The following is a 14,946-nucleotide window of genomic DNA, read 5'->3' on the forward strand; positions in this document are numbered from 1 at the left end:
TTTCTTTAAACGAACAGCTCCAGGGCACCAAGCAACTCCAAAGCTTGCTTCCTCTGCAAATCCATATAAAAAAATGTTTTTCCTGTCAATTTTATATCATGGTATATATTTCTATGAAATCTGCATGCTTACGTTTTATTGCAGATGCATTAGGCAACGTGTTTATTTATTTGGAAAATGGTAAGTTACAGTCAATATGTTGACTTTTAGAAATTTGATTTGGCCACAGTTAGCAAATTCTAGCCCTGATGCCAGACTTCAGATGCAGAGCTGGAACAATACAGGCAGGATCCTGGATGGCCCAAAAAAATACTTGGCAGAATAAATGGTTTTCAGCTTACTGTTATGTTTTACACATACGCAGAGATTAATGGAATCACGCCATACATTCTGCCAGTCCATGTTTGATGAGATCTTTCATTGTCAATGCAGGTAGTACTACTATTCAAATGAACTATCTTACCAATAGCCTTATCAGGCATGGGCACAATAGCCCAGTGATGCTGCAAAGGTTGCGTCCAAATTTGGACCCAAAACAATCAAATGTGGAACTCTGTAGCCAGCGTGAAACAGAACAATAAAATGCTTTTGGAAAAGAGGGAAAATGACCCAGTAGGTTAGCAATATCTATCATGCATCCGTAGATTAGATCATACATGAATTTATGTGTCTTTGTACCGAGGTGGAGAACGCCTAATGGATTAGAGAAGTGATAACTTGGCAAGGGCAGCAGTGAGGCAATCTACATCAGCAATAAGCATTATATTCTGCATTAATATTGCATAATCTAACCAAAACATGCTTTCAGTAGGTTGTAGTTGTTTTCTAAGAGAATGTTCTTTTAGTTTAAAAATTACTACAGATTTAAAAAGAAATCCACCTGTATTCCACACACCAGAACTAGTACACTGACTTTAGAATGCAACCTGTCAAAGGGCCATCAAAATGATGCTAACTCAAATAACATATTTTTTGGCTTAGTTTTGACTCCTTGAGCTCACACTATTGAATCTTTTGTTCTGATGTCAATAGGCTCTCAGAGGAAGCTAGCATGTGAAGGCTTTGTCTGTTAATCTGAAATCTCTGTGCTTACTCTCTACATATTAGTCCATTTATTTTAAAGTGGGCTAATAGCTAAACTAAAATAATGGTTAGGAATTTTGGTCATTAAGTGATCACTAATGTCCTACAACTTATGTCAGAGTTTTAAAAGTATGATATGCTGTTTGATTTAGTGTAATGAGATAATTGATTATTCCTTTTCTTTCCCCTGTAGGATTGCACAGTTTATGAAACTGAAAATAAGATTCTCCATGTGGTAAGTTTTTAAAATTTTGTTCATTTTGCTATTGTATGCTTGCCTTAGTTCAGAAGTTTTTTCATTGGGCGGAATCTTCCCTGGAGTCTAAATCTGGTGGCAGGCCGCAAAGTCAGCGTGATTCCGCTGGGCAGCAGGACAGCTGAACATTAGCGATCTTCTGCTGTTCAGTTCTTTAATTATGCATCCATGAAGAGCACAGCAAATCTCGTGGCAGGGAGGTCAGGAAGTCGCTCACCCTTCCATTACCTCATGTGGCATAAGGTCCTGGCGCCATATGTAAATGGCACCCAAATAGCCATTCACTCACTGCCGACCAGGATTTCCGCATTACTCCTCCAGAGCCCTTGTGGCCGCACCTCGTACTGGAGAAGCTGGTAGATGTGAGTAACCACATCCCAGGACAATGAAGGCACCTCGAGCATTGTCTTTTGCTCATTTCTAGATAAGAATACCACCTCCGATACACCCATCATTGGGCCAATGCTCACCGTTGCAGTGGACCCTATTCACCAGTATGTTGACTTTCTTGAGGCCTTGCCTCTTCTTGCTACTCAGGCCCTTGCCCTTCCTGGCCCCGTGCCAAACTTTGATGGGTCCCCCTTCTCCTTATCTGGATGAGAGCCATTACCAAGGCAGGGTTGCCTGCAACCTGCATCATGGACATTTCAGTGGATATGTGAACAAATTGAAGTGATAAGTTTAGTGAGCATGTTGTTTACAGGTTTCCCTCCATCTCAAAGCCAGTAGGCCAGTGCTAAGCCCTTCAACTGGCTCTATCTGGCCATGGCGTCCTCACCCCACCCCTTCCAGGGGAAGTACATCCTGGAGGACCAGAGATGGGTGTTCCTCCCATTCATGCGTGACTGCATATGGAGACATTGCGCTTTGACCAGGGTGATGAGACCCATGTGCAAGAAGCCTGATATTATTCCACTTGCCTCCACTACCTCAACACTCTATAGAGAGACCATTGCCTTGGCAACATAGAAAGAGAAACCACATGAGCCCTTCTCAGCCATGACCATTCACCTGGGAGAATGGAGGTTTGGAGTTATAAGCCGTCCACCAGCTGTGCTCCTTGGAGGCATCACCTCCCTCCCTCTCTTCATCTCTGCCTCTAACTGCAGTCGATGTCAAATTGCACAGAATGAATGGCAGCTCCACACCTTGCTAGGATCTCGAAGATATGAGATCCATGAGACAGAAACAAACCTGCTGCTGTGCGGGCTTTGCCTTAGAGAGGAGAACACAACTAAGCATGGTTGACATCCAGTTGCCTCATAATTATTAGGGTGTCCAGTTTTGCTGACCTTGAACTTCACCCACCTGAAAAGACCCTCCTCTCACTTCGAAGGATCTCACTTACTGACTAACTGTGTGGTCAAGGTCAGATTTGAAAAATGGTGCGTGTCACCTTTCAAACTCAGTCCACCACCTTCTACTCTTCCCCTGTCACGCACCAACTTCCCCCATCACCATAGACTGGCCCAATATCACCATTCCTCTCTCCTCTGTCACCTTTGAATCTCCCCCTTTACCCTGGACCCTATTACTTCCACATGCTTCCCCTCCCCTCAGAGCCAACACCCATTACTGTTCCCATTCCAACCCTGACCCTGCCCTCTCCTGTTATCCGAGCCAGCTGTCTAGTCCCCCTCCGTGACCCCACTCAATGAGACTTTCACCTGCCAGACTCTCACCCTGGACCTGCCATCCTACCGTATCCCACTCCCCGCTCTAACTGTAACTGTTCCCTCCTGTCACCAGTACCCTGAGTTCATCCCCCAGGACCCCACTGTCGACACCACCGACCCCGCCCTTCAAGAGACTCTCCCCCATGCTTCTCCAGACATTCGCCCTACACCCTTCCTCAGACATTCTCCCCACACCCTTCCATTGACCTTCTCCCACCTACCTCCCCGGACATTCTCCCCCCGCCTTCCCCAGACATTCTGCACCCCGCTTCCCTGCTTAGCTTGTATCCCGTGTCCGGCCTTGGTGCAGCTTTTGCTACCAGCACTTTGTATGAGTGAAGTTACACGAGGTCGCCAAGAAGGAGAAAGCAGCATCTACTGACCTCAAAGGTAGAGGTGAAGCTGGCCAGGTTCATGCCACTTATACACAGTTGTAAACTGAACGTTCTAAATTCTCGATGGCGGGGTGCTTAATTTGTTGGGGGGATCTTAACTCCAGATAGATGGCCTTTTACTGAGCATCCATGAGATGCTAATGCGTGCAAACGGAATTTCTGACATTGTTTGTCAGGAACCTTGACTCGCCTTTAACCCGCCTTGAAAGTTGGGAGTACAGAATTCCAACATTATATCTTGCTGTCGGGAAATGGATTTTTTGTCTCCTGCCAAATTAAGCACCCCTGCCCGCCATAATTCCCGCTGATGGTGGGAAGATTCCTCCTATTTTCTTTCTTAATTTGATTGAATGAATCTGCCCAGTTTCCCCTATTTCAAGGAACATAGGAGCAGTAGTAGGACATCCAGCCTGTTTCACCGTTAAATTGGATTATGGTTCATCTGTATCTCACTTGCGTTTGCACGCTGTTACCCTATACCCCTTGCTACCCTAACAAAAATGTATCTATCTCAGCCTTGAAACTGTCACTGTTCTAGCCCTCAGAGCAAGTTCCAGATTCCACTGCTATGTTTCAGATGCCTATGACAAGAATATGTTTCTCTATAAATAGGATGGCAGCATAATTCTCAGGTGTGGAACTGTGACTGCAAGCATGGATATATCCCACTCTGAAGAAGAGTCATACAGAGTCGAAACATTAACTCTGTTTTTCTCTCCACAGATGCTGTTAGACCTGCTGAGTTTTTCCAGCATTTTCTGTTTTTGTTGTGATGGATGTATCTTTCTTGATTTCAAAGTTCAAACATTTATGGTTGGGAATCATGCATTGTTTCATCTGGGAAGAATATTTGATGGATTTATGTTTGTCAAAGTGAGGGATTTTAATTCTAGAAAATGAACACTTTTCCATTTGGAACTCCCTGTCAGCAATCACCACTCTCAGCTCATCTGTAACATACCTGAATGCAGAGTAAAGTTCTCCAATCTCTGATCCTTTCAGTGCAATGCTGAAACATTCAAAATGCATACTTTGCACTCTAGAATAATGATGGGAATTCCAATATTATCAAGTCTAATTATCAAAATGGATTAAATATCGTTGAAGGTTTGAATCCAAAATATGTATTTTTAAATCTTTATTTTTTATTTGTCAAAATCCCACAATTGGCAAGGTGCATTTTATGTCCTAATTTGTCATTCCAGTCAGCTTCTGCCTTTGTACTGTTGATGTAACACTGGAGGTTAGTTCCATTGTCAGAGGCTTAGGAGGAAATTCCTCTATTGAATCATTTGACTGGCACCCGAGCCCACACTAACTTCAGAGCCAAAGCAGCTTCGTTGTAGCATGACCAGGTTTATTGTTTACAGTAGCTGAAGTGTCAAGTTCTATTTTTATTACATGTGATGATATTTCCCAATGCTGTCCTTTTTAATTAGGCCTTTTGTTATATATTGACTGAATAAATCAAATTTCATTTTATTGCATGAGACCTGTAAGAATTTTTGGGAATGTTTTGTGGACATCCTGGGATTTGGCCTATTGTTCTTTGAAAAGCACAAGTCAAACATTGAAAACTAAGGTTTGGAAAAAAATGGATTGAGAATTCCAATGATATTAAACTAAAACACAGAACCTCAAAGATAATAATTCCTGGATTGTTATCCAAGCTACATGCCATTTGAAATGGAGTTAAGTTGATTAGAGGATTAAATGCATGGCTCAGACAGTGATGAGTGAAGAAGGGGTTTCAATTCATGGGGCACAGGCACTAATACAAGGGAAAGAGGGAGCTATTCCATTTGAATGGGCTCCATTTAAACAGGCCTGGGATCAGCGTCCAGGAGAATTGTATACCTAGGATTGTGGATAAGGCTTTAAAATAAAATCAGAAGGTGGAATAAGAGAGATTTAGAAGTCGAAAGAGAAAAGTTGAGGCAACAGAGCAGTGTAGCGATTTGAGTAAAGGCAAGCAGAGTGGGATGGGAAGAGACAAAGAGTTTAATGGTAAGAGTGCAATGCAAAACAGTCCATGCACAGATTAGCACCAAAAAAACTAAAATTAAAGGCTCTTCAACTGACTGCACAAAGCATCCCTAAGAAGGTAGATGAAATATCACTATAAATAGAGATAAGTGGGGTTCATATAATCACCATTACAGAGATATGTTTGCAAGGTGACCAAGTTCGATAACTAAGTATTCCAGGGTACGCCACATTTCAAAAAGATAAGTCGAATGGAAAAGGAGGAGGAGTAGCCATGATAATAAAAGATAACATAAGGGCAGTAGTAAGAAACTATCTTGGCTCAGCAGATTACAAGGTAGAGTCAGTATTGGTGGAGGTTAGGAATAACATGGGTCAGGAAATGGTGGTAGGAGTAATTTATAGTAATTATACTGTTGGAAAAAGCATTAGGCAAGAAATAATTGGAGCTTGCGACAAAGGCAATGTAATTGTGGAGCACTTTTATCTTCACATAGATTGGGCAAATCCAATTGGCAAAGGTAGTCTGGAGGAGGAGTTTGTAGAATGCTTTTGCAAGAGCTTCCTCGAACACTACCTTGTGGAACCAACTAGGGATAGAGCTATTTTGGAACGAGTAATAATCTCATAGTAAAAGATTCTCTGGGAAAGAGTGATCATAGTACAATTGAATTCCATAATAAGTTTGAGAGCAGGATTCTTGCACCTATGAGAGGAACTTAAAATGAAACAAAGCCAATTACATAGGTATGAAGGGAGAGCTCACTATAGTATATTGGCTTAGCAGATTACAAGTTATGGCAGTAGCTAACCAGTGAGAAGCAATCAATAAACAAATCAAAATATTCAACAAAATTACATTCAATTAAAAATAAAAACTCAGGAAGACTCATTCTGGCTTGCTAGTGAGGTAAGGATAGTATTTGATTCTAAAAATAAGTATATACTGTTGTGAAGAATCGTAGTAAGTCTGAGGATTGAGAGAGTTTCAAAAACCTGCAAAGGGTGACCAAAGTTTGACTAAAAAGGAAACATGAGAATGAGAAGAAACCAGGCAGGAATATGGAAATGGATGATAAAATCTTTTGTATGTATATAAAAAAAGGAGAGTAGCTAAAGTAAACATTGGCTCACTAGTGGCAGAGGCAGGAGAAATTCTAAAGGGGAATGAGGAAATGGCACAGATATTGAACAAATATTTTGAAGATACAAATTACATACCAAAAATAGAGCATATCCAATGGGCTAATAAGACTGAAGAACTTAAAGTCATTGATTGCAGAAGAGAAAAATCATTAGAGGAACTTAAGGGGCTAAAAGCTGACAAATCTCCTGGGACCTGATAGTCTAAAAGATAGCTGCAGAGATGTTTGATGCACTGGTTATGATTTTCCAAAATCCCCTAGATTATAGAACAGCTCCAGCAAAGTAGAATTTAGCAAATGCAGCACCAGTATTCAAGAAAGGAGGGAGAGAGGAGACAGGGGAATACAGGCCAGTTAGCCTGACATCAGTCATCGAGAAAATGCTGGAATCTATTTTTAAAGGAGTCTTAACAATGCAATTAGAAAATCACAGTATGATTAGATAGAGTCAACATGGTTATACAATAGGGAATTTGTATTGAATAGATTTATTAGAGCTTTTTGAGGATTTAACTAATAGGGCAGATAAAGGAGCTCCAGTAGTAATGTACTTGAATTTCCAAAAGGCATTTGATTAGGTGCCATACAAAAAGGTTAAAATGCAAGAAAATGGCTCAGGGAGTTGTGGGGAATATATTAGCATGGATTGAAGATTGGTTAATGGACAGGAAGCAGAGACGAGGAATAAATGGGGCATTTTCAAGTTGGCAGTCTTTAACTGGGGAATGATCCATGGTTGAGTATATTCATGACTGTGATAGATAGATTTTTGATCTCTCAGGGAATTGAGGGACATGGGAAGTCGGCAGGAAAGTGGAGTTGAAGCGGAAGGGGGAAATGGTGGCATAGTGATAATGTTACTGAACTAGTACTCTGGAGGCCCAGGCTAATTCTCTGGGGACATAGGTTCAAATCTCACCATGTCAGCTGGTGGAATTTAAATTCAATAAATATGAAGCTAGTCTCAGTAATGGTACTATGAAAATATAATTGGTTGTCACAAATCCTTATCTGGTTCACTAACATCCATTAAGGGAGGAAATCTTTCATCCTTACCCTGGTCTGGCCTCCATGTGACTCCAGAACCAGAGCAATATAGTTGACTCTTAACTGCCCTCTGAAATGTTCAGCTCAAGGGCAATTAGGGATGGGCAACAAATGCTGGCTTTAACAGCGTGGCTCACATCCCATGAAAGAATAAAGGGAAAAAAGCCATGATTGAATTGAAAGGTGGAGCAGGCTTGAGGGGCCATAAAGTCTACTGCTGCTCCAATTTCTTATGTTCAGGCATTGGTCTTGAACTTGACAATTGGGCAAAATATCTAAGCTAGCTCATAAGACATTAGGATGCTTCCTTGAAATCCAAGAAGTGCATGCCACAAGTCCTTATTCAAGGATATGAGGACATGCCCTGAATTTCCATAACAAATTAACCAAACCATAACTGACCAATAGATTATGAATATATGCATCAATAATGAAGCAAAAAGAGAATTAATGAAATTAGTTAACTTAAGAAGCAATTCTTAAGAGTGAGACAACAGGGAAAATGTCCTGACACAGTGACCCAACTTGTATGTTTCTTTGCAGCTACACAGTGTGATGCAGAATCAGCCTGTGTGTCTGGGTCTGTATGTCCACAGTGAGTTCAATGAATGGTAAAGATAATAGGATAAAACATACTCTAGTTATTTGGCAATAAAAGTAGTCTGTGTCATCACCTGCATTATAGTTAGCAGTTAAAGATAGACATCCACATAAATAGAAACATAGAAAATAGAAGCAGAATTAGGTCATTTGGCCCTTCGAGCCTGCTCCGCCATTCATTATGACCATGGCTGATCCTTTATCTCAACGTCACACTCCCCATACCCATTGACACCTTTAGAGTCTAGAAATCTATCTATTTCCTTCTTAAATATATTCAGTGACTTGGCCTCCATGGCCTGCTGTGGTAGAGAATTCCACAGGTTCACCACCCTCCGAGTGAAGAAGTTTCTCCTCATTTCAGTCTTAAATGGCCTATCCCGTATCATGAGATTGTGACCCCCTGGTTCTAGACCCCCTAGCCAGAGGAAACATCATTCCTGCATTCAGTCTGTCCAGTCCTGTCATAATGTTATACATTTCAATGAGAACCCCTATCATTCTTCTAAACCCCAGTGAATACAGGCCTAGTCGGCCCAATCTCTTCTCATATGACAATCGTGCCATCCCAGGAATCAATCTGGTGAACCTTCGCTGCACTCCCTCTATGGCAAGTATATTCTTTCTTAGGTAAAGAAATCAAAACTGCACACAATATTCCAGGTGTGGTCTCACCAAGGCTTTGTATAGCTATAGTAAGAGTGCTCCTGCACTCAAGTCCTCTTGCAATGAAGGCCAACATACTATTTGCCTTTTTAACTGCTTGCTGCACCAGCATGCTTGCTTTCAGTGACTGGTGTACAAGGACACCCAGGTCCCTTTGTACATCAACATTTCCCAAACTATCACCATTTAAATAATACTCTGCCATTCTGTTTTTTCCTACCGAAGTGGATAACTTCACACTTATCTACATTAAACTGCATCTGCCATGTATTTGCCCACTCACTCAACTTGTCCAGATTGCCGTGAAGCCTCTTAACATCCTTCTCACCACTCAAATTCCCACCTAGTTTTGTGTCATCTGCAAGCTTGGAAATATTACATTTGGTTCCCTCATCCAAATCATTGATATATATTGTATATAGCTGGGGCCCAAGCACTGATTCCTGTGGTTCCCCACTAGTCACCACCTACCATTCTGAAAAAGACCTATTTATTCCTGCTCTTTGTTTTCTGTCTGCTAACCAATTCTCAATCTGCGCCAATATATTACCCCCAATTTTGCATACTAACCTCTTATGTGGGACTTTATCAAAAGCTTTCTGAAAATCCAAATACAGCACATCCTCTGGTCCTCCCTTATCTATTCTGCTAGTTACAACCTCAAAAAAACTCCAGTAGGTTTGTTAAACATGATTTCCCTTTCATAAATCCATGTTGATTTTTTCTAATCCAGTTGATATTTTCTAAGTATCCTGTTATCACATCCTTTATAATGGACTAGCATTTTCCTTGCCACTAATGTTAGGCTAACTGGTCTGTAATTCCCTGTTTTATCCCTTCCTCCTTTTTTAAATAATGGGGCTACATTTGCCACCCTCCAATCTGCCGGGACTGTTCCAGAATCTACAGAATTTTGGAAGATGACAAACCAATGCATCCATTATTTCCCTGGCCACCTCCTTCAATATCCTGAGAAGTGGGCCCTGGGAATTTATCGGATTTCAGTCCCATTAATTTCTCCATCATTATTTTTTTAGTAATACTAATTTGCTTCAATTCCTCCTTCTCACTAGACCCTCGGATTCCCTAGTATTTCTGGGAAGTTATTTGCGTCTTCCTCCATGAAGACAGAATAGAACTCAAATTTCAGATTTCATAAACTTTGTATGATACTTTGCATATTTGATAGTCATATATTTACTTCAATTGTATTAACATAATGACCCAGATATTTTTACAGTGATGATGGTTGAACTCTTAGCGTTTGACATCATTACTCCTCTGAAACTGACAGCACACGTGCGCATTTAACTGTGGGAATCCAAATGTTACTGTCAGTGATTCGGGTGTGCTGTTGAACACCCCCAGACTGCAATCAAATAGAAACCACTGAACCAATGAGAACTTGCCCTTTTACATTATAAATCTCAGTGCAAAAACTATTGAGAAAAAGTTGGGTTTTTAATGGTATATTAAGATCATAATTACACCTGAACTGTCTCACTGGCTCAGAAAAAAATATCTTATATTTGTGAATGTTAAATTTCTCCATTGTGATTTAAAAAGTTACATCAAAAATATGTTTCTAATGTGTTTATGATATTTCAGCTTCTGACTTAAACTCAAGTAATTTATTTTGGTCTCTTTAAAATGGTAATTAAAAGTGACAAATTCAGTGGTTTTTACTTACTGATTTTGCTGTCTGTGAAAATCCTTCAATGAGATTGGCTGCTTAGCCTGCTTGATGACACCACCTTTGCTGGATGCCCGATGATCCCCATGACTTGGCACAAGATTCAAACTTAACTTGGAAAAATGGGAATCCAAGCAACGAAGATTGCTCAGTCTTTGTGTTTCTTTGAAGCCAACTGGAACGCTATCACTTTGCTGTAGATGAAAATTTGGGGCATAATTGAAATAGGTGATGTAAAAGAGAGCATGGCATTTACAGCATCTAAAGTTGATCGTGTAGTTTAAAGATACTCTCGGTATAATGAGAAATCTCTGGGTGTTTTTGTTATTCTATCATGGGATGTGATTGTTGCTGACAAGGCTAGCATTTGTTGCTCATCCCTAATTGCATTTAAGAAGATGGTGGTGAACTGCCTTCTTGAAGCTCTGCAGTCCATTTGGTGTAGGCACACGTATAGTGCTGCACAGTGCATCATACTTCATTACTGAAGGTCGCATGATCTTCCTGCTTTGGGCCATTTATGTGGGCTTTCCTAGTCAAGGAACACAGGGGTACCCTGAGTGGGTATATTCAACAATTCAGTCTGCCCCACTGACCATCCAGCCAAGCAAGGCCTTGGGCAAGTCCTCACTCCAGTTATCTTCAGGCACCTCTGCCTTGGGATATCGAGCAGATGAGGTCACCAGAAAATGAGAAGGGATATGGGAATAGCCTCTCCTGCCTCTGACAGTTTCAAAGCTGCTCCAGCTACGCTCAACAGCTGGAAGAACCTAAGAAACCCTGAGGTGGCACAGGTAGGGCAAGGCCTTTCTTAATAGATCTCTGCCTCCTTTGTGTCTTTCTCACCTTGGCGGAAAACTGACTCCCTTGGATTAGCAAAGAGGGAAATCTTTGGTACTCATGTGGAAACGGGAGAGGCAGGCACGTGGTCAGTCTCCAGCATCTGGCAACATTAGGAATTGAATTTGATTCCAAAATCACATTGAAGAAACAAAATTTAATGTTTGTACTCTGAGAGCGGAATTTTCCCATCCTGCCCACGATGGGTTTTGTGGCAGGCGGGAGCAGAGAATCCAGCAGCAGGCAAAATGTCGCAACTCAGCCATTGTAACAACAGGTTGCGATTCTCCCAATGGTGTGTTTATGGTGGGTCAGTTATCCTGCTGACTAGTGGCACGAGCGCCATTTGCATTCATTAACATGTCATGAATGTTCATTAAAACAGCTGCTCGCCAGAATCTTGTCAAGCCTTCCCATCTTTCCCGTCAGCAGGAAATTACGTCGGCCTTAAGTTCCTTTGTCAAGAGGTGGCGAGTACAAGTTGGACCTCAGTTCGCTGGTAACTTTGAGGTGAGAGGAACATACATAGCCTACCTGCCATAGTGCTGTGCTGGTCTTGTTGCGATGAATGCCGCACTGCTGGAGCTGTAGGGTTGGTCTACTCTTTGCCTACATTGTCCCAAGCAACATCTCTGTGCTTTGGTACTCATGCAGACCTCCACTTTCAGAAACTAGCATTTCAACTGGGCGTGGGCTGTGAGGCGAGGGTGCGGCTGATGAACACAAGGGGGGCAACGGGGAGGGAAGGCTGTGGAATGGCAGTGAGAGGGAAGGGCTAACATGAGGGGGGCAAAAGGGAGGGAAGGCTGTGGAATAGCAGTGGGGGGGAATGGTGAACATGAGGGAGACATCGGGGAGCGAAGGCTGTGAAAAAGCAGTGAGGGGGAAGGACAAACACGAGGGGGCCTTTCTGGGGCTGCCCCTAACCTCTTGTTGCTGCAGGAGTGAGCAGGACTCTTCGGGCGAAGAAGGGCAAGGGTGGCACCAATAGAAGAAGCAGCAAATCTCTAGGGGGTTGGAGGATGAGACACCTGAGCTCCTGAACATTGGAAACAATGAAGAGACCAGTGCACCCCAACTTTGCCCACAACTTGAAGAGGCCAGTACACCCCAGACCCAGGAATCTGGGAGCAGTGAAGCACACAGTGCACCCCAACTCCGGGAAGCTGGGAGCAGCAACGCCCAGAGGGGGAGTGGATCGGAGAAACTGCTCCAACAGAGAACAATTCAAATCTCGTTCCTTGCACAAACCCCCAGATGGCACCTGAGTGGAACATCTCCAACGGGGTGGTTCAGGACAGTTTCCTCAGCCCATCCAAAGTGAGACAATTTGTGAACACTATGGGTATGCAGGAGCAGACCAATGGTCTGGAGCTCTTAAAGACAACAGGTTTGGTAAGCAACAAAATGCTTTAAAAATGGGGATAAAGATTGTACCCATAAATGTGCATAGCTTAAACATGCTACGCGATGTGTTGCGACATTGGACTACCTTGCCAAGGTCAAAGTTGACCTGTTGTTTCTGCAGGAGTGTGCAATACCACACCTCAGCTCCTACAGGCAATGATGGTGGTCCCATGGACCATCGATCTGGTCAGGAGGAAATGACTCACGTTCCTCCGGCCTGGGTATTCTGCTGCGGGGAGTAACTTCACCGTCTCCGAAGTTAAGGAGGTGGTGGGCAGGCATCTCCTTGTAGTAGACGTAATGTACAAGAATGCTCCACTCCGGTTAATTAACGTATACACCCCGGCACAAAAGGGCGAGCGGCTGGCGGTCTTTCAGCAGCTCCTACTGCTGCTGACGACTTCCAGGCCAGTCATTCTGGGCAGTGACTTCCATTGTATCATCAATGTGGCTGGACGATCCAGCAAGGCCGAAGCAGATTGGACACCACGTCCAGATCCCTGATGGAAACAGTAAAGGTTGCCAAGCTGTACGATGTCTTTAACAACATTGCAGACGAGCGCAGCGTGAATATATCTGGTTGCGGCCAGACAGATCCACCTGTTCCAGGATAGACTTCCTGTTTGTGTCCTGTGCGTTCACAGTCAGACCCACTGACGTCAAGCTAGTGTTCTTCTCTGACCACTGCCTCCTCCTGGCTGACTGTCATTTACAGGAAGACCAGAGGGCTGGCAGAGGGACATGGAAGCTTAAAGTGCAACTGATGACCCCAGAGAACACTAAGGAACTCAAGAGGGATTACAAAGGAGAACCGTGAAATCCCTCTTTGAGCCCCTGACACACTGGTGGGAAGCGATCAAGGAAAACATCAAGAGGATTTTCATCCTCAAAGGTGCCCAGAAAGCTAGAAAGGAACTGAGGATAATGTCCCAACTCCAGAAAAACATGCAGAACCTGCTCTGGCTGCAGTCGATGAGGGTCGATGTCAAGGAGGAACTCTAAGAGGAGGACCTCTAAGAGGTGAAGAACCAGCAAGCCTTGCTGTTTGCCTTGGAGGCCCCCAAGATCATCTTCGGCCCAGAGTCCGCTCTGTGGAGCAGGATGAGATGTGCTCACGTTTCTTCTTCCAATAGGCACACTGGGAGAGCTCTGTGATTAGCAGCCTGAAGGAAGAAGACAACTTAGTAAAGTCATCGCAGTCTGACATTTTGAGGATCAGCAAATCCTCTTATGCCGGATTGCATGACGTGAAGCCCACAGACAGCGCAGTCTCCCCGTCCTTCCTGTCCTCTATCACAGAGGTCTTAGATGACAGTACATGGGAGAGCCTGGAGAAACTGCTAACTCCTGACGAAATGACTAAGGCCCTTGAGTCCTTCGAGAAGAGTAAAACTCCCAGAAGCGACGGCTTGCCGGCGGAGTTGTATTCGGCTCTGTGGGACTGGATCAGCACAGTCCTGCTAGAAGTGTACGAGAGTATGCTCCTGGCTGGCAGCATGCCAGAGTCTATGAGGAAAGGCATCATCATCCTCATCTGCAAGCAGAAGGGGGAAAGGGAGGAAATTAGAAATTGGTGAACCATTTTACTGTTGAATGTGGACTATAAGATTTTGTCCAGGGTCATCATCAATCGGGCCAAGTCTGGTCCGGAGTTGGTGATCCTCCCTGACCAGACCTGTGCTGTGCCTGGCAGGAAGATCTCTGACAGCCTTGTGCAAGTCAGGGATACAATTACCTATGTGCAGGACAGGGGTGTGGACACCTGCTTCATTAGCCTGGATCAGGAGAAGGCCTTTGACAGAATATCACACACCTACATGGTGGATGCGCTCTCCAAAATGGGGTTTGGGGAGGGAATCCACAACTGGATCCAACTGTTCTACACTAACAAGAGTAGCGCCGTCTCAATCAATGGGTGGGAATCAGAAAGCTTTCCAGTTAAATCTGGAGTCAGGCAGGGCTGCCCTCTCTCCCCTGCCCTATTTGTGTGTTGCAAAGAGCCCTTTGCTGATTCCATCAGGAAAGATCTGGGCAGAAGAGGAGTGACGATCACATGCAGTGGAGGCACTCAGGTCAAAGCCTCCCTGTACATGGATGATGTCGCCATCTTCTGCTCGGATCCACTGTCGGTGGGCAGATTGATCAACATCTG

The 14,946-nt window shown here is 43.5% G+C and overlaps 1 protein-coding gene across 1 annotated transcript in view; it reads left to right on the forward strand.

Annotated features, from left to right (window-relative positions):
- The window catches only part of si:ch211-26b3.4 (connector enhancer of kinase suppressor of ras 2), a 748,930-nt gene that overhangs the window by 259,128 nt on the left and 474,856 nt on the right, over nt 1-14,946 (forward strand). The window contains exon 5 of the mRNA XM_041195459.1: nt 1,277-1,318. Coding sequence (XP_041051393.1) covers nt 1,277-1,318 — 42 coding nt within the window. The remainder of the gene's footprint in view (nt 1-1,276; nt 1,319-14,946) is intronic.

The sequence above is a fragment of the Carcharodon carcharias genome, chromosome 9 (genome assembly GCF_017639515.1).
Source record: "Carcharodon carcharias isolate sCarCar2 chromosome 9, sCarCar2.pri, whole genome shotgun sequence".
NCBI lineage: Eukaryota > Metazoa > Chordata > Chondrichthyes > Lamniformes > Lamnidae > Carcharodon > Carcharodon carcharias.